General features: G+C 38.7%; 1 protein-coding gene across 2 annotated transcripts in view; it reads left to right on the plus strand.

Moving 5' to 3' along the window:
• Positions 1-21,274, plus strand: part of CHCHD3 (coiled-coil-helix-coiled-coil-helix domain containing 3) — a 153,745-nt gene that overhangs the window by 87,080 nt on the left and 45,391 nt on the right. For both annotated transcript variants that reach the window (XM_026091178.1, XM_026091179.1), the window contains exon 5: positions 11,123-11,206. In XM_026091178.1, coding sequence (XP_025946963.1) covers positions 11,123-11,206 — 84 coding nt within the window. The remainder of the gene's footprint in view (positions 1-11,122; positions 11,207-21,274) is intronic.

Raw genomic sequence — 21,274 nt, forward strand, 5'->3', positions numbered from 1 at the left:
TGACTTGCCTGCAGGAACGTAGTCTTTCTCTTGGGGATTACGATTAGAATAAAAATGCTTCACTTGGATAGGACCGACTTGTGCTTGCGGCGTGTATCATTAATCCTCGTTGAATTCTGCTGGTTCCACCTACCTTTGCTTTTTGTGATGTTCTACGCAGTCTTCTCCTGTCTCCAATAACATGGAATTAAGTTAAGATGAGTTAAGATGATCTCCAGTTGTGATCATCTCAGCATATCCCCTTTGCTAGATTATTGAAGTCATCTAGACTGTAAACTCGTGAAATATGAAAAATTGGCAATATTGGCTTCCCTGGTTCGGTCTTTTTGGCCATTTCTATCCAGTAATTTTCGCTGAAACTGATGATTGCTTGGTGTTCAATTTTCTTTATATAAGATATTGCTGAATCATTTTTGACAATCCCGTTAGTCACCTGTTTTACGTTTGCTCATTCATATTGTGAGAAGGATTTGTAGTAAAATGAAGAACCATGTTTTCAGAACGGCCACTCAGTGCCCTGTTATGTTACTCTCGTAAGTGTTCTGTGGGCAAATTCACATGACAATGAAGTAAGAATAAGGAATATAAATGTTAACATTAGACCCTCTTTTAAATATATTTCCTGGTTCCAATTAGTAATTGGTATGTATAAGTATTTAGTAACTCAGTTCATAATTACTAGCACTCTTAGACATATACCATCTGAACTGGACCAGACTTTTTTAAGAAAAAAACCCTTTTAAATTCTGTTCTTTTTTTTTTTTCCTTTTTGTTACTTTTAACCGGTCAGTCACTCAGGGGCAAATTTTCACATTTTTAATTTGAAAAAAATGAAGTCTAACAAATTTTTTCCTGCATGCTCTGTGCAAAATTCAAATATTTGTCTTCCTGTCTTGTACTAGTTCTCTGCTTTTCCATCCTTCTTATGTATTCCTATATCTTTTCTGTGTTTAGAATGTTATTTATTTCTGTTAGGATAGTGCAGATGCCAACGGAGCTTGAAGTATAATTGTGTTAAACATTGCACAGCGGAGTAGTGAGCTCCAGGCTCTGCCTTAGAGGTTGCAATCAAATGACAAGAGAAACATATTTTCAGTGAGTGGAAAGCTGGATACACAAGTTCGATGACACGTGTTTAGGATTATACAAAAGGAAGGTGCTCACCAATAATCAATGCATAAATCATCCCCGCTCGTGGCAATAACTCTCTGTTGTGGGCTTATTTCAGAAGGCATTGCTAATACTTTAACGAAGATTTTGAAAGGCCAGGATTGTTATTTGCTAATCATAGAAACATGAAATCTTATAATTTCCCGCTACGCACCTCCCATCTGCTGTGCCCCTGTGCTCCCTGAGGTTTTCCTCTCTAGCTTTGCTGGATGGTAGTTTGTATTTAATAATTTAAACAGGTGTAGTAACTTTCCTTACCATGTACTATTTTAAGTCTTAGCTAAATACTTAGGCATCTGATGAAAAGAACTTTGTAACTGTTCTATTGCTTGCTTAAATCTAGTTTTCAAAATGCTGCAAAAAAACCCAAAAAACAGAACAGCTAAAAAGCAATGAAGCATTCAATGGTGTAACTTGTATAGCTTCGATATATATGGCATGCCAGTTAATGATAGATATTTTCCTTACTGTGTCAATCTTTTAGATGTCTTGATAGGAAACGGTCTTTTGTGAAAGCTGTAGCATTCCTAAACTGACTAAAATGATATTCCCTTGGTAATACTGAGGTTAAATACCTAAATAATCCTATCTTTCACTGTTGTAGATTAATTAATTCACAYTCTATACCTGAAATATCAGCCTGTTGCTGAGTGACGATGTCTGCCTTAAATTATTTGCTATTTGCAGCTCTTGTTTTTTTTCTKTAGTCAAACTGATTAGGAAAATCTCTCTGTTTTGAGATGATAGCAAGCAGTGTGGCTGAATTATATCAATGAGAACCAGTGAGTCTGGATGATTTCATTATTACTAAAGAGAAGAATTCCTTTAATAAGGTCTAATCTCAACCCCCACCCCTCAAAAAAAAAAAAAAAAAACCCACACCAGAGTTAACCCACTACCTAAAAGATGTTTTAAGGAATGTCATCTTGAATATYCAAAATCAAAGGTACTGCTTATATTATAGTTTGCAGATTAAGAAACAGCTGATGTAGTTGCAAATGATTCACTTTTGTGTCTTAGGCAGGAATCAATAACTTGAAAAGGTGACAAGAAATAGATGTGCTTTTGTTTCATATTCCAAAGAACATTTAGCTACTTGGGCATCATCATTTTTTTTGTCTTTACTGGAAACTGGTTACAAGGATAACAGATTCACGAGCCAGCTGCAATAGTGCAACTTCAGTTTTGAAAGAAATGACAGTGATTCATGTRTAGTTTAAATTATTTGATCCAGAAGGTAAGATATTTGCAGATGGAAAATAACAGTGRAGAATGTGCAGACACTGATGCTTCTAGACCTCTAATAGTGGTTTGAGTCACTTTGCTGTGGGATTTCAGATGAGATTGACTTTGAAGTGTGCTTCAATGAGATGTYGAGTTTTCATGGCTTCTATTAGTGCAGTGTCTGTATGAGAATTGTTTCAATGTTTACCTTCATTTTTCTGAACCTTCAATTTAAAAAGTAAAARAAATAAACTATTTTTAAAAATACAATATTTAACATAGTAGTGTTGGTGAAAAGTGCCCAATTCCTGAAAGAAGAATAAAAGTTCCTTGATAGACAACTTAGAAGATTTTAAAATTTTTATCTAGTCTGAATAGTCAGGTACTGATAAAAAGTTTCTTCTGACTTGTTTTTGGACTTCAGTGCTGGTCTGAGAGAGAATACCTTGTGGAAAGTACCTGATATTTTCTCTTCTTATACAGGATATATTGTTTTACAATACATCAAATATTGGCTCCCAGTGTTTAATAATATTATTCCTTTGTCTTTCCATGATTTATTTCATCCAAGGATTTCAAACTGCTTTTGTAAAAGCATTATTAGATCAATTTTGAAAACAGTAAAAAAGGATGCACATATTATGACTTACCAGAATATTGGTATGATRATAAAGCTGGGAGTAGAACATAGTCCTAAATCTGTTTTCTAGTCTACTGAGGATATAATTGTGCACCTGATCCCAGCAATGAGATGACTTAAAGGTAGTTTGGCAGTTGTTCTTCCTGAATTTAGCAGGACTGTAGTTTTCTTACTCCCTTCTTATATAGAGAAATCCAATTTGGCACATAAGGAGGACTTTATGACTGCTTCTTTARGACTAGTGGAAAACTGTACATATTGACATGTGCCTGAAACCTCAGCAGTTGTCTGAAAAGGTTATAGACATTACTGGAATGCTGCAAACACCTGGCAGCAGTACAGATAGTCTTTAAAATGTTTGATCTTTTTGGACTGTATTAGTTACATGGAAAAGCATGTAGACATGCTTTACATCTCCCCTTCCAGGTCATTGATAAAGATGCTAAAGGGGACACGTCCCAGTACAGACCTCTGGGGTACCACACTTGTTACCAGCCTCCAGGTAGAGTACAACCCATCAGCCATGACCTTCGGACCCTGGCCATCCAACCAGGTTTTTTTTAACCTAACTAGTTGTCCAGCTATCCACACTGTAATGTCCTAACTTGGATACAAGTACATTATGGGAGACAGTGTTGAAAGCCTTCCTAGAGTCAAGGTAAAGGACACCCACTTGTCTTACTTTATCCACAAATTGCATCATTTTGTCTTAGGAGGCAGTCAGGTTGGTCAGACATGATTTATGCTTAGCAAATGCATGCTGCCAGCTGCTGGTCACTTTATTCTTCTTCCTGTGCCCAGAAATGTGTTCTAAGAGAACTTGCTTCCTGATTTTCCTGGGGACTGAAGTTAGGGAGACTGGCCTGTTGGTTCTTGGATAGTCTATTTGGCCTTTTCTGAAGGTGGGTACAATATTTTCCTTTCTTTGCTCATCAGGAACCTCCCTGATGTTCATGATCCTTCAAATAGGATATGAAGTGGTCTCGCTGTGACATTGGCCCGGTCTCTCAGCACCCTCACATACAGCCCATCTGTAGCACACACCATGAACTGGTATGTGTTGAATTTTCTCAGGGAATTACAAACTCAATTCTCATCCACTGCTGTTACCTGTTCTCCTTCTTGAACCCTGCCTCTACACACAGGCATGGGAGACCTAGCAGARGAAGACTAAGGTAAAGGAGGCATGGTATAGATTATGCAGTCTCCATGCTTGGAGGGAGACTGGATAAAGCCCTGAGGAACCAGCTGACCCTGCTTTGAGCAGGAGCTTGTACTACATGAGCTCCTGAGGTCCCTTCCAGCCTGAAATATCTTACGATCCCGTCGGGTACCTCATCTATATCTGTCTATGCTCCCTAAATCATCCACCCCGTTCAGCAGTTGTCCCACAGAGTCCTTTTTCAGCCTTTTACTTCTAATGTAGTGATAGAAGCTCTTATTAGGACAAGAACACTGGAAAACTGTTATCTTGTTGGATAGGAACAAGCCTCTGAATTTCAGTTGCATATTCCTGYGGCTTACGTTAGAAATTGGAATTGGTAACCTTTTTTTTTTTTTGACGCAGCCTACCTTTTTTCTTTGGCCTGTAACTAGATTTAGAAAATGAAGCCTAATGTCATGTGTTCTGTATAGAATAAATCCTAACTTGTTCGTAAATTCAATTTTTTAATTTTCCCCATTAGCCTCCTCTAAATGTGTTCTCTTCTATCTGCACTACTCATTCCTTTAGGACTTCATTATTTTTAGAAAATGCACTGTAGCATATTTACTGGTAATTACAAAATCTTGTTTTAATTACAGTTGTCAAAGAATACACTTTATGATGCATTATTATTGCTGCTGTTTCTAATTCACAACTATTCTCCACCTTTACCAAGTGGAAATTAACATAGGGGTTTTTTTGTAGATGATGTGTTTGGATCAGTTTTTGTGGTTAGGAATGTTTTTACGGGTAGTGGTAACTTCAGAAAGAAATGATTTTGGGGAAGGAAGAGAAGCATATGTTCCTAATTATATTCATAAGTTAYTTGCATTGTCCACTGAGCACAGTATATATGCATGTTGAAATAGAAGAAGGTAAAATTCAAAACTATTGTAATCCTACATACATTACATGTGAAAAATGAGAATCACTTTTATTGGGACCCTTTGCAGCGAATGAAGACTGTAGTGTTTCTGGTCACGATCATGTATGTGGATGATCTTTTACATCCTAGACTTTGCCAACATGGGAATGTCAATATATAGGGCTATCCTTGGAGGGTGGATGTAGGTCACTGTAAAAGTATTTCTGTTCAGAGTTACTGAGCAGGCATCAGGTTTGAATAGACTGTTTCGCGTCTTGACGGTCATAGTCCATACTGCACGTGGTGTTCGTGTGAACGGGTTCGTAAATTCACACCCTAGTTTTATGCGCTAACGTGCTCATCCAGCAAACCTCAAGTGATAAACAGAAAATCCTTATCAACGTAATGGCAAACGTTAATTTTTTTGAACGGCCTTTGAGATCCRCTCTCTAGTAGTCCTAGCGCATCGTGTTCAGCCTAACTTGTCAGCAATTTTTTGGCGAGATCTTCATGCTTCTGGAGCTCCTGAAGGCCAGGCTGCTGCAGCTGCTTCCGTTTGCCTATTTATGCTTTAACCTTTTCTTCAAAGTACTGGGGCCTGCCTGAAGGCCTGTAGGCATTTTGTGTGACCTTTCCCTTCATTCAGTGGCAAGAAAGCCCTCATCTCTTTGGTTGGCATTTCATCAGGCAAATCCTTTTAGTCCTGCAAACTCCTTCTGACAGGCTCYTCCTGGACCTGATGGCTGGTCTCGCTCGCAGCCTTGGAAAGGTCACTCAGTAGACTTGGTCTTTTGGTCGCCCGCCTCTCCCTTCTCCTGGCCTTCTTGGGGTGGTGGCAAGGAACCCTTGTGACGTGGTTTGGAAAGACCTAGACAAAGCACCCGGTTCCTTTCCGATTGATAACGGTGCTTTATAAATGTAGTGCAAGCCTGGACTCTTATTTTGAAGCAGATGATTCGCCTCTGGCAGAAAAATGTGAGCTAGATGGATCTCAGGGGTGTTCTTCTGTGAACTCAATGGATGTTAATGAATTTGGAGCTCGGAGCCTTCACCGAGGGGCAGTTGGAAACGTGGGACTTCAGAATGTTTCAAGAGCTGATTCTGAAATCTGCCTATAAATGTATCCTCCTAAACTAAGTAGTCATGGCTTATCTGCTGCACCTCCTCAAGCGTGGAGAGCAAGTTTCCCTTCAGCAGAAACGCTTGAGCTTTTGTCGCTGCAGCTGCGGGGGTGATGCACAGTCGGCCTCTTGGTAGGCATCCATTTTTCCGATGATTAAAATTCATACCAGCGCTGTGTTAAAATCCGGTGGCGACTCTTGAAATCGAAACCGAGGTTGGCCTTTAAATCTTGCTCYAACTTTCTAGGCATTCTGAAGTTTCTGCGTTTAATATCGGCTGTCACTTTTTTGGTTTTTAATTTGGGTTTGACTTGGGAGGATAGACTGCTTTGCAAAGGTGACCTTCTGAAGCTGCTTTCTAAATAACACCCAAGCAAATGCTTTGCTTATTAGAGTTACTTTGTGAAGAAGCAATGAACCTGTTACAATATCTCATTTACAACTAAAGTGCAGCATTCAGCTAATTGAATACATGGCTACTGTTAATTATTTTGTTACGGCTAATTGATATTCACTGGGATCATGTTGCTGCAGYCCCATAAATATAAAATTACTTTACATGTTTATATTTCAGCAGTGAATTCTCTTCTGTTGGCATGTTTATTTTGTCTCCCGTATAAATGTCACTGATATTTTTTTTAAAACTTTTTGCTGTGACTGCATTATTTTACAAATGCCAGTGGTATTAGCCATATGCCTGAAACTTCTTTTACTGAATTGCTTATTGGCCTTCCAGATCTTGCAGTTACTGTCACAATATCGGGAACCAAAGCTTTGATTTAATGTATTATCCAGTATTTTTCTGATTTAATATTTCTACTTCATCAGGAGTATGAAGGCTCCCATAGAGTCAGGGCAACGAGCAGTGTGAATATAACTCGCCCCCATGGGCAGTGAGATCCTGCTGTTTGGTCGCTAAATGTCTTGGGAGGAAAAAAACCAAAACAATAAACTTGCTAGGGCAAACCTTGGATTTAGATAGATACCCCTGGAACAGATACAGTTTGCATTCCCCTACTCATATGTCTCTTGGATGCATAAATTTAGTGATCAGATACCATTAAACACATCCATCTCTCTATTTTGAACAGTATTCGATTGGCAAGCACAACACAAATGAATTTCAGTTTGGAGGCACATGCAGATTTTCTGGAATGTTTTGCTAATTTATTCATTTTCTGTGGGTCACTTCACTGGGACTGTCTCGGAATTAATTATATCTATATGAGGTACAATTACAGATTAGTAGTTGCAAATCCTGCAAGCAGTTTTTTCTCACAGAATTTTAGTTCCGTACCTACCTGCATTCAAATTTTTCCATAAATGTAAATTTTTCATGGCACTCTTAATTCTATTTGTTCTATAATTTGATCCATCTCTTACTTTATTTCTGCTGTTGATCCATGTAATAGGATAATTCTGAGGGTATGACCTGCAGATGCAGCGTCTTAACTGAACCAGCTCAAAGTAGAGAAGAAGGAGCTGAAGCATACTTTGCTACCCAGAATACCTCCTGGTAATTCTGTAGAAATCAAGGTTCTAGAGGTTTTGAAGTTACTTTTTATAATAATATTTTCTGTTAGAGTTCTTCATTAGAGAGATGTTTAAGCAATATACTGTGTGATCTACAACTTTTTAATTAAACAGTTCAATTTTCCTGTCTTCCATGTTCTGTGTTTCTCTTTTTATGAAAGATTTTGGGTAATTTGTTGTGTCCTATAAAGTTTGTTATTTAGTTATACTTAGGGCAGTTTTCAAGGAAAAATGCTATTTTCCTAGACATCAGTCATTGAGACTTTATCTGGATTGAGCTGCATTTCCTTGCAAGGTTTCAGACACTTCTGCCGCCAACGTCAGCTTTAACTCACCTGTTGAGTTTTAAATCAGAAGTTCAGATGTCTGCATGTTAATTTTTTTATATAGACCAGGTGCGTAGGTGTCCATTTCAGTTTTTGACACAAAAAGCAATCAGTGCAACAGCACTATTTGATCATTATACTGTGGTTAATGTGGATGGAACCAGTGTGAAGAAAATTTTATTATAAATGGGCCTTAAAATGCTCAGCACAGTAAGGACTACCAGGTAGAATATTGGGAGTTGAGTTAAAAACAGTAGCCACCTAACATGGATAAACCATAATTTGCGTTTATAAACGATGCAGAAATTCTGCAGAAGAGCTGCAAGCTTTCCCACAAGTTGGGAATACAGCTGTGTAGCATAGTGCAGTCTTCAACTGTGCTATGAAGGAATCGTGTTAAACGTATGAGATGTTTTTAGCATCCTCATGCAAGAGGTTTGGAGGGGGATTTTTGGATTGAACCTGGTGGGACTTGTCTGCTTTGTAAAATGGTCTGAGGTTGCTCTCATTCTTTCGCTCCTCATCCTCATCGAGGAGAAGAGGGATCGCATAATTTCCTGCTGTTTTCTTTGGGTGAGGTGCAGAGAATTGATTCTCACTGATCAGCCGGACGAGAAGGAGCGGAGGGTTTGTGGCATGGTGCCTTTTCATTGCCTCCATCGTTACTGTGTCCAGTTTGACCTTTGGAGTCTTTGCGCCCTGAAGCTTCCCGCTGCTGTGAATCTTCGGAAACGTGGAAGAGTGAATTCCGTTACGACGCTTTTGCGTGCTTTTTTGTTATATCTTACTGGCTTTCCAAAGTCAGTTCTGGTGCTTGGTTTCAAGTCATCGATCGAATCCTGTGAAACACTTGAATTCCAAGAACTGAAACTTATAAAATTATTGTGAGCACAACGGAACATTAATTTTACGTTTTCTTTTGTCACTGACCTATTTAGCTGTACTTGAACAAAAGGAATGTTCTTGAGTTGGCAAATATTTCGGGATCATGAGGGTTGTTATCATGCACAGAATAATCGCATAGGGCGAACTAGGATAATAACACGTTATAGCATTTTATTAGATGCTTGAAAGGAAATGATCTGGGGAGGCACAACCTGCCGTCAATTTTCAGTTGTTTATAGAGCCAGGGCAAGAGGCAGGTTTGAGAGATGGCACAGGGATTATCTGGAAGAAGCAAAAACATGGTCAGTAAAAAGCATGGTAATTAGGTTGTAGGATATTTAGTGTAATCAGCTTTGGAAAAACTCGTAATCAGTTTTTTTGTAGAGAATAAAGGCTGATTTAAATGATGGTGGACAGGCTAGTAGCAAGTGCTCTACAGCACTATGCTGAAGATCGGCTGGTTGGGAGAGAGCCAAGGTTTGGGTCACACAAGTAGAATTAAAATTTGGCTGTGTGCTTTTTGGATAAGGAGGGATATTTCTGGTGAAGTTGCATGAAAAGAAAATCATCTGTGTAGTTTTATGCATTGTTCTAGATCACAGATGTGCCCAACATGCATGTATTTCTTTATTCTTTATATTCACTGTTTCATGATGAATTTGACTTGACTTTCTTGATTTTTACATGCTTCAGGAGATAGAACAAAAGGTAAGTAGTTAAGCAAGGAACAACTGAAGAAGCAAAGCTTTTATTCTTAGACTATTTGCAAAAAAAAAAAAAAAATCAAATGAAATTAGTATCCTAATCTTGACAAAGAGAATTAAGCCCTATATCCGTACAAGTATAGTACAGTGTGTGGCGTAAATAAGTTTTCTGATGCGTCTCTGAGTGTGACTTGGAAACTTTATCGTTAGTAGTAAGAAGGTACTATAGTTTTCCGTCTCACATGGTACTGCTAAAAAGGGAACTGTTTACAGTGGGCTTTGTGGTATTCAGTACTGGCTGAAAACAATATGTTAGAGATAAATGACTAATTCTGTGTGGGCTGCTGTAGTGATGACCACTGATATTTAATTATTGTTCACTAAGATATTTTACTTTTAAATTATTATGAGCCTGGAATGAATTTGTGCTGATCTTTTAGGTATGAAATTCTCCACTGCTTTTTAAAAAGAATTGTCAAGTATTTCCTTTGAAGGACTTATAACTCTATATGTATTTTGTGTGCATGTGTGCACTTTTAATGCATTTTATAATTCTTAATGAGTGCCATTAATACTACATATTAGTATATACTCCAGATGAAAAGCAATAGCATGTCAGTTTGCTTGGTAATGCTGAAAGTAGGGTGTCTTACATGGATACTGAAGTCTTAACAGTATTGAAAAAATGGAAGTCCGGTAGCTTAAAATAATGTGGAAGCAGCTTGATCAACATGATTGATCCTGTAGTAAAAGTGTTTCAGCTTACTTAATTGATGCTTCAGCCATTCAAGGAGTTTCCAGAAGGATAACCACTAATTAAAAAGGGCAGCAGAGTTGTAGATGTACTGTTTAGGTCTGCCTCTACACATACTGTAAGCACTTGGCTCTTTCCAAATATTCAGGTGTTTAGAATTAAGCACATGCTAAATGCATCCCTGAAGTGGGGTTTCAGTCAAACAGCTAGTTTGAAAAAATTCTTTTTACCACTGCCTACAAATATATGGATGGAAGTTTGACTATTTTGACCTTAAAATGTCCACTTAGTAACAACCTAGGAAAAAAGTTAAGTATTCAGGCTCTACAGACTTTTTCTTTTGTAGCTTGAAGAATTTTCCTAAGTTCAGAAGTGATCTGCAAAGTTAATGAAAAAATTTCATTTCGGGATGGTATGCTTGGTTCCATCCTTGACATTTCCAAACACATTTGGAAGAAATGTGGCACAGCTGTTAAGAAAGGGGGGGGAAAAGTACAATAGACAGTCTCTGTGTATTTTCAATGCAGCAATCATCATCTTATTAACGTACTGCTTGGCAAAAACTAATAGACTGGAGTTCTCAACCGCTGTATACTGCTTAATGGTACAATTTATACTAGATGTTTTGCTTTGCAAGTGATGCTTTGTCTTGATCCAGTTTTATTTTTCTATTTCTTTCTTTCTTTTTTTTTTTAGGCCAAGCAGCTGGAAGAGAAAGACAGAGAACTGAAGAAACATGATGCTTACTACAAAGAGCAGCTGGCTCGACTGGAAGAAAGGGTAAGCTTTCCTTCCCCTTTAAAGATGAATTTTCTGTTCGTTTCTGCTCTTGACTTTCTGGTTATGCTTTATTGTTAAACAAGATGACTTCTCTAGGGACAGTAAAAATCAAAGCTGTGGATATGGGTTTTCTTTGGCATTAACTACAACTGTTTCTATCAAATATTGACAAGATGGAGGCTTTAATGTTGAAAATTTTGTTTTCTTACTAGCTGACTAATGTCTCATATTTGCAATGAGATTTCATGGTAATTGCATTCAGAGAGTTAATCCTAACAGGAGGTTATATTTATAGCAGTACAGATGAAGAACCAGTGCGAGTGAATGGGTATCACCAAGTAATCTTAAAATTACATATGAAGCGTGTAGCACGCACTGAATTTCTGCTTCCCTTGCTGTCCACAGTTACCTTTGGCAGAATTAGTCCTTCAAAAGCCACCACCTGTACGTGGAAAAGTGTAATATTAAGTGTAAGCTGTTTATGACATGTTTAAAAAGCATTTTTGTGTCTAGTCTCATGGTAGACTTGAAACTAAACTGTATGGAAGTTTGGTAAGCTGTGTAAAGTGCTTACAGTGTATTTAATAAGAAATGTTTTTAAATATTGTTTTATTCTTATGTGTTATAGGATGTTATTCTGCAGCATGTAATTTTCGAACTAATTACAATTGTCATTTTCTACATCCCGGGTTTGATATAACTTTCAACCTGAATACATTTGCTGCCCCCCGCCCTTCTTTCAAAGGCTACCTATTGATGATTAATTTGGATTTTGTTAGTGCTGAAAACTGTGTTAATATGATAGATATTCCTTTATGCAGCTAAGCAGGATAGAAGGAAGCGAAACCCTTGTTTTTATGAATTAGGAAGGAGAGCATGTTGCATGAATTATCAGTATGTATAATTGATCTTAACGAGTATTTTAAATACGGGGCACATGAGATACTGTCTTGGTGTTTTCACCCACCTTTTTGAAGATAACATTAATGAAGTCATGTTCTTGGCCATGAAAAGTAGTTTGAAGGGATGAGCCTAAATTATTTTAATGATTCTAAAACCACACGTTATTTAAACAATTAAAAATGAAGACCCTTCACAACCCCCCCCCCCCCCGAATACCTACCTTATTTTCAAACAACTGGCTGGTGTTAGAGGAGAAAGCATCTGTAGTATATCAACCAGGCTGGTTTGGGTTAATTCTTAAGGCATGATTGTATGTGAGCTCTTAGTTGTTGGTCTTCCATTTTAGTGTTATAGTGCAAACAGTGTCGGAATAGATCATGACAAAGAACGCATAATAAACCATGATTCTGCATCTGAAAGCTTTTGTTTTACCTTTTTGAGGTGCTATGCAACAAATTAGATTTCATTCTTTAGTTGTTTTTAATGTTAAAGCAGGTAGCTAATGCCAGTAGCAAGTGAAGGCACTACAGAGTGAAGACATTGGTGTGGAATCTTGTTTTAACGTGCCTGTGAATATATCATTGCTGTGCACAACTAAAATAATGAGCTATAAAAAACAGTAACGTTATTTTTGTGTATAAGAGTACTACTAAGCTGTTGTTCCCCAGGACGTGTGGAATAGACGATCTCTGCCGTCTCTTGCCTTCTCTTCCTTGTTGTTGAGTTGAATTCTCCAGGACTACAGCAAGCAGTTCTGACTTGACTATCTTATTCCATGGAAAACGTTCACCCTGTCTTTCAGAGCTGAGGTTTTCTCGTGATAATAAGGCTCGTCTTTTCATTCAGGCTTCTTATTGGTAAGCTAAGGAACCTTTGCTTTGGCAAATTGTCATCAGGTTGGTTTTCAAAGTAAATGTGCACATACAGAAGGAAGAGTTGCGAAGTTCTGAAACGAGGTGAACTCTGTCCTCCAGATCCGGCTTTGAACCTGTTCAGAGATGTGGAGATTATAGAACAAAAGCCTACAAAAGCCCAGAGGTCGTGTATCCTGGAATCCAGGTTTTTGCACCTGCAGCCTCTTTTAAGGTCATTTGTAAGTCTCAGTACTGGTGATTTTTGAGCAGTGGGCTGGAAATAGATTTTTTTTTTTTTTTTTTTTTTTAAGAGCGAAAGGAAGGACTGGGAAAGGCTAACATTTTGGAAATTACAGAGCACGGTAATAGGCTGCTTATTTGATCCTAAACTTGTCCTGATTTCAGCGAAAGCTAACACAGCCTAAGAGTACGTGCTGAATGGCAGAGAAAGGACGAGGATGGAAGGTAAGGCAGGAGCAAGCGGGGCTCAGGGAAGTAACGTCAGGATGAAGAAATGTGCAGTATTAGTCTGTCACCTGTGACAAAATGCTAATTAGATTCTCAGATCATTCTTACATCAAATAAGCCCCCTTTAAAAATACGTTGGTTACTCGTATGTGGTATTTCTGTCTGTTGCATCAGCGAGTGTCAGAGCTCATCTCGGTGATTAATTGGCTTTTTGATTACTTAGCTTTTTTCAATTAGAAGCTTCATATTTGTGTTCTTCAGTGCTGCTGAAACAACAATGCAGACATTGATAATAAAGGGAGACGACAACACAACAGATTAGTGTCAGCGCAGTGTGCTCCTTACGGAGAAAATTATTGTACATATTCACTGCCAGATGAAGCCTGTCAATTATAAAATATTTCAGCGACTGAGTGAAGATGCTCAACCTTTTCAGGGGATTAATACAGGACAAAACTGTGCGCCAGTGACAGCTGCGATACTAAAACATAAACAGTTCTATTCTCGAGGGCAATATCTGTTCATAAATTTGGTTTATGTGCTAAAAACCTTTTGCTACTTTCCAAAAAAGCAGTGATTCCCTTAACAGCTGCCAGTGTTTCTAGGTCAAAGATAGCACACGAGCTCTGAGTTATTACACACTCCACAGCAGCTGAGCAAAATGAGATAGTTTAACAAAGGAGTTAAAGAATAACCTTCTTGTACAGTATATCTGCCTAGGATATAAAGTTGTTATTTAAGAGTTCCCACGTTAAGCTTTAAGGAAAATTCATCAGTGTTAAAAGGGCATTTTCTGCTCTTGGGTTCCAGAAGATTTATGAACAGTGTTGCCTACGTTTGTTCTGAGAGAACAGACCTGTTTAGGTCTGGGTAGTACATAGCTATAGGAGACGGAGGTAGAAGTTTGTTCTGGGGTGATTTATTGATGTTGGTTTTTCGATTTTTTTTTTTTTTTTAATATCATTTTTATTTTTTAATTACCACTAGCTGGCATTACCTTTTTAATTGAAGCAACTGATAGAACAGATGCTGTAGTGCAGGGGCAGTGTTTTTTATTGTCTGCTTATAGGTTAATGGCGTTTCTTGACAACAGCAAAAAAAGTAGAAAGTTAGACAGCAGTGCTTGAATCGCTGATGTATGTGTACCCTACATAATATTAATTATTTACTATATATAATTGGCATTTGTGGTATTCTAAGTGGCTTGATTTTTCTTTTAAAATAGTGAAGCAAGCAAAAGGAAAAMCACTTGAAATCTCAGACAAATCGTACAACTTTCTACCTCGAAGAGCAACGCTGCGGCCTCTATTACTAACCGTCTCTCGTGTTTGTGTGTACACACACGYGCACGCGTGCATTTCTATCCTGTTGTATTTGTCTTTGTGCTATTCAGCTTCTCCATGTCCATCACCTTGCAGTTATGCCACTTGTTTAAATATAACTTCCAAGCCCCAGTGGCTATAGACCTCTTAACCACCTTTACATCCCTAACGTACATGTCACTGGTATGCAGGTTCTAATCACACCTCCACGGTTGCATTAATTTTGGCTGCAGAGCAGCTCACACCCCTGTCATTCCTTCACCTAGTTGCTGTTGCTTTTGCTTTAAAATGTTTTTAATACATAGGAAATGCTGCTCGATCCTCTCCTTCTTCTGCATCTGGTTTTGGTGGCCTGCAGATGTTCATGACGAGGTGTGTCTGGGCATGCTTCCATGGAGAGAGAGTGAGGCAGCTCTCTCCAGTTCAAATCTTCCTCAGCAAGCTCAGCTCTCGTGTGACCATTATGCATCRTTATGAGAATCATGCTCCTAGTTGTAGGAGCAGAAGGGAATTGATTTTAATAGACTGCCGTGTAGCACAACTATGTAGTTTATCTATGTGAATGAGCAAGATGTGTATCCCAATGCTAATGAGGGTAGTTCTCATTCAAGATAATTGTCTATGCTTGCGAGTGTCCTAGAAATGCTGTCAGTAAGGGATGGGTAGTACGCGCGTGAATATGCTTACAGTCTAAGATACTAAAATGAGTATATACTCTTAGCCTTTGGAGGTTTCAGTGTTATGTTAGATGCTCTCCAGATTTAGAAGTCAACTAAGTCACTGCCCAAGATAGTTCTTCAGGTGCGGATTCTGTGGTTTCTGGGCAGACCCTCGCTGACTTTAGTGGACTTCGTGCAGGGAGACTCCTGCGTCGTACAGAGCTTACTGCCGGATCAGAGCCTGAGAATACAGACATAAGTTCTCAAAATATGATCCTCTTATCTGCATCCATTTTTTTCATGACTTAAATTTTGAGGAAGGATTTGCAAATCATAGGTTCAGCACTTAATTTGAGGATTCTACTTACCATGTAGGCTGTCAGGGAGCATTAACCTTAAGGTAGGATGAGCACACAGAGCACAAAGCTGTGAGCTGATGACATATACTCTAGCAGGTGTTAAATAGTATTATCCATCCTGCTTGCTACAGTAAATAGGATTTTGCTATTATGATGTGTCAGGATTTTCAGAGAAATCAAATTTAGTAGACACTGAACTGCCATCCTCGCTGCTGAGCAGCTTTATTCTGGGATCTTGCGTTCATACTAATCCTGTTGGTAGGAAATGCTTATACCAATTGTGCAGGGAAATTATAATTTAATGATCTCTTCCTTTTCTTTATTCAGGGCTTAGAATGGACCGCTGTGCTTGGCAGTGATAGCCCCAGCGCTCTGAAAAGGAGATAATATATAGCTGAGCTTCACAGCCAAGTATTGGCTTTTCGTACGTGTTTATAATGAACATAAGTGCTACGGTGCAAACRATGCGGCTTCCGCGTTTTTTTCAGAACGCTTCAGAATATTGTTTGCCTTTCCAAAGTCTCAACAACTAAATAACTAGAATCTGTTTACTATGTTTTCTTGTAAACTGTAGTTTGGAAGATGTAGATAGCAGAGTGGGACTTTTATAAGCAATATAAGAACTACAAACAGTATTATTTCCTACAATGCATCTTAGCGGCTTACGGATTCTTTTGTTTCTATTTGTTTTAAGTCATCAGTCTGTTTGTTTTCTTTGATCTTGCATGACTGTATCAGCAAGGATTTCATAACCAGAAGATGATCCTGCTCCCGCCTCTTGTGTTTAGAAGTTTGTGTTCGGTAGAGTAAACGTGTTTTCTCTTCGCACATTTGTACTGCATTCATTCATGCCTTTCAGAATCAAATAGCAGCGATACAAGTGCGGCGTTTCACGACTTCAGGCTGGATCCAGTTAGGCAGAAAACGGTTTTGGTCGATGATACCAGGTACTGTGCGTTTACGTGAGGCAAATGTTCTCCCGCTGTTCCCGTGAAGGAATGACGTTGCCTCCAGCACAGAGCTGACAGACCTGCTGAGTTGCACTTGTCCAGTTAAGAACAGGTCGTACTTTCTTTATGGGACAGACACAATACTGGTAGGTTTTTCCAAATTGTCCCTTGGGCAATACAAAATAGTGGTCAAACGCATTTTTGTTTTAAAGATAATGCATAGGGACAGTCGTAATCACTGTGTGTTATGTTTGCTTTTATATCTTCCTTACTGCAGATGAGTGAAGGGATCTTTCAACAGCGGATTCGATGCACACTGTAATTCTCTTTTTCTGAGAACGCGTCTCATAGAATAATCTCTCATACCATTCCCGACTTGGAGAGTTTCTCTAGCTTGTTTGTGAGTGGAGATGCTCTGTACTCTTTTGTCTGGAGAGATGAATTTGGTAAATACGGCATGTCTAAAAATGCCTGGTCTTTGTCTAGCTTTTGCTCAATTTAAATCGATGCTGCCAGCAGTGCCTGTGTCGTCCTTGGGGTTGTTCCGTTCAAATACTGACCTAACCAGAACTCCTGTGTTTCAGAAGAYGGCTTGCTGGAAGGTAGCTTAAAGACATTCCTTCTCTTTAAATTATAAGTGACTATGCCTATGTTGTATTATTTAACCAGGATTTTGAATTTTAACCAGTGCTTATAGTGGCAGTCTCTAAATATCCATGGTTTAAAAGAAGAAAATTCTCTCTCCCACCCCCCRCCTTTGTGAGATGTCATTATGTTTCCTGTTTATATATGTTTACAACTCTCTCTATATAGAAATCTGTATATCTACATATAAATATCTATATAAAGAGATCTATCTATCTATMTATATAGATAGGAAGTTCACRTTTATTTGCAGAATTGTGTGCTAATAGGATTAGGAGTGTCAGTCGTTTTCTCAGTACATTTTCAAGTAATTTTTTGTTTTGAATTCGTTTCTGTAATCCAGATTTCAACAGAAGAAATTCTGGTCCAACTGAGAGTAGTTAGTTCCTTCATAAATAGCAGGTATTACCATGATTTTGCAATGACCTTACGGTTCATTTTTGTCAGTAGTTTGTGTGTAAAGTGTTAGTTTTTTTTTTTTTTTTTTCCCTTAAACTGTTAGAGAAGACTCAGTAGAATGGAGGGGTCATGGCAAAGTGGATGGATATCAAAAAACTTCACCAAAATTGCTTAGTAATTTCCTTGCAATTAAAATAACTTCAAAGGCAGTATTTGCTATAAGAAAAAGCCCTGACTGTGACTAGTGGAGTTTAAGATAGGCGGATAGGACCACAGTCTTTATCCACAGAGCACTGGAAATTCAAGTTCATTGAATTTCTCCTCTGTCTGTATAAATGGAGAAGAATATGGTTAGGAATGGCCTGCAAAAAAGGGTTTATTTTTTTCCTCAAAGAGGTGTAGTGAAACTTTCCCTAACCAAAATTAGCCAGAACCTACTTGCTGGGGCTCTGTTTTAGAGCTACCTCCATGGGAAAATACTTGCATGGATATACGTGTGCGTAGATGGTTGCGTGTATGTATTAAACCTATGTAACCGCAACCTTATCTGCCAGCTGGGTATCGTTGGGTTCAGACTTTCCTCTCTGCTGACTTCAGCAAGAATAAGGAAAAAAATAAGCCAAACAACACCTGTTTCCAAACGCTTTTCAGATAAAAGCAACACAATGTACTCTGACTTCCATTTTGAGCAATAATGCTGTATGTCATGCTATAAAGATAATAATGAATTACACTATTTCTGTGAAGTTCTTGGTGTGTGTGTGTGTGTCTCGTTTTGTTTTTGTTTTTTTTCCCATGGATGTTGAACTGAGACAGTGGGTTCGTGCAGGTTTTCCCCAAATTGGTGCAGCAGGAGACCTGAGTATAAAATCAAGATATTTTAATTTCTCGCTTTGTACTTGGACCAGGAGACTTCTCTGTGTCTGACCTCATATGCTGCGCCAGTGAGATAAAAGTAGGAGTTCATCCTAGTTTCCCAATGCTTTGTATTTCCATACTGCTCATAACCCCCCCCTTTTTAGTCCTGTATTGACCCGGGTGTAACGTTTTGTCAGTTTAGCATAATAAAGCTGTCACCCCAACCTGTGATCTTGCTTCGTGTTGCCACTATTAGAAAATTTCTCTCTTCAGATTCCATTATATTTGGGGGGATGGAGCTGTTGTCGAGCGCTTCTTGCCTGGCAGCTTGAGATTAGGAAACTTGCTGCCAATTACGATATCTGAAACCTCAACCTGACTGACGAAGACGGACTGGGCTGCAGCCCTCTGCCCGGAGCGCTGCATTAATGCACTATCTGCCTGAGCCGCAATCGTTATTCGAAATAATTGTTTTTGAGCCTTTTTTCCCYCTGCTCATTATCTTTTATTTGCCATTTTCTGATTAAGTAGCTAATATGCATATTAGTTATCAAATACACATACACACCCAAGACTTGTGTATGTACATTTTTTCCCCCTAAACCCACCAAAAATACATGGTGTTTGTTCGGAGACACTTTTGCCATTCAAAATACCTCGTTCGGTCTCATCTTTCATTATTACAGATCCAGTCGATAGCGGTGCCGAAATGCTGCTTAATAACAAAATAAGGAGTTGCTCCACGCTGCATAGTAGGTATTGATCTTCCTCTAAATGTTTGCTTATAGATTATTTTTCCCATTGTGTATGTGTCTTTATATGRATGGAGAAAAAGTGCGATAACTAATATTCCAGGCTCTTTTGCTTATGTGGTAACACACTTTGTCTTTAACTTTTAACGTTTAGTCAGTAGTTTCATATAGGTTGTTTGTGATCCTTTTTGTAGTTCTCCAATATGTGCAAAACCATGTCTTGGGATGTTCTTTCTTTCTTTATTTTTATTTTGAGTCTTTCGGTTTGGAGCAAAAACAGGTAATTCGGTGTTTTCTTTCTGTATAAATTTGTATAAAACCTAGGGATAATGATATAGTGGATAGAAAAATAATAACTTAGAATCCCAGCAGCGGGGATGTGTTTATGTCATCTTTCGGGATTTTTCAAATACCCATTTTCTTTGTGTTTTGTACGTGTGTGTTTTTTGTTTGTTTTTTTTGATTTTTATCCCCATCAGTTTATCCCTCTAACCCATCATCAGCTTAGTAACKTTTTCTTTTTTCCTGAGTAGCTTCTGGTTCAATGCCTTTTACTTATGTCGTTGCCCAGAACTGACTTTGATATTTTACCTGTAGTCTCGGCTGTCTATGTAGAGGGTCATCAGCCTTTCCTCTGCCGTGATTTCTTTTCACAGGCAACCTCAAGCCTCCACACTCTGCTATATTTCACATCGTGCTTTTTCCATTCCTCCAGCTTTGAGCCCTCGCYGCTCGAGTCACAGTATTTCGCTGAATTTTCCGCAGTTACGCAGTTATCACTGCCCCGGATCTCGGTGTTTACTGACCCCCTGCCGTAGTTTAACGGCAGGAATTTGCTCACGGTCCCGTGATAAGCGTTGGCGCTGATCGTTCCTTTTCTCCCGCGGGACCTCGGCCCGCCCAACGCACCCGCTTGGGCCACGCGGCTTGGTCGGGCAAAGAGAAGCACCATGAGAGAGAAGGTTTTTTTTTTTTTGGTAATAGGCACCGTCGAACAAAACGGAGAAATCTGTGATTTGAACGTTAAAAGACGGTATTTACTGCCCTTCATAGGCTATGGCAAAATGCTTTAACGTATGTGTAGTTAGTCAGTAGACAGCTTTCATTTTCCTCCTCCACCCTTCTTTCCTTTACAGAAAATGAAGTTTTGGTACAAAAACTGCGCTCAGTTAATGGTTTAAAACAACACTCAGATAGTTTGCTTGGATTTCTCTGTCAAGGTACCATGCTAAGAAAATGCTTCAACTTTAAATTGAAACGTGACAGGTAACATACTGAATTTTAGGATTTTTTTTTTTGGAGACTTCACTGGTTATGCAGTATTAGGAATAATTCAACAGCAATAATGCTTTCATCTCTTTCGCTTTCCTGGGAGTCTGCTAGAACTGACTTCCCTAAAACATCTTTATCTTTTTAATATATTACATACTTTCTTCTGATAGGCCAGTAATTTTACTTTGCTCTTTTGGGGCAAGCCGAACAAGGGAGATGAAGAAGCAAAATACAGACCGGTCCCTTTTTTGCTTGGTTTCTGCTCCCTGTCCTTTGCACTCTTGCTCTTAAAAACAAGAAGTGACCAGTGTAAGCGTCCCTTCCATTTAAACAAGTATCAGTGATGCTTTTATGCGCATTAAAACGTTGTGCTCTGAGGACACTTCCTTATTAAAACGCTCGCTTTTCTGCCTGAGCTGTGTTTAGTAATTCTTCTCATTGTAAAGCAATAACGTTTATATGAAAGGCTGCAACGCTCTTTTGTTAAATCTTGTAAACCTGAAGGCTGAAATGGCTTTCCCAAGCAGATRCAGACTTGATTTTCACAGCTTTCGGTCTGAGTGATATTTTAATTTTTCTGCCCCTTAGAAACGCTTGAGTCCCGTAACCGATAGATGAATGAGAGGA

Source organism: Apteryx rowi, unplaced genomic scaffold, assembly GCF_003343035.1.
Source record: "Apteryx rowi isolate R43461 unplaced genomic scaffold, aptRow1 scaffold_9, whole genome shotgun sequence".
Taxonomy (NCBI): Eukaryota; Metazoa; Chordata; class Aves; order Apterygiformes; family Apterygidae; genus Apteryx; species Apteryx rowi.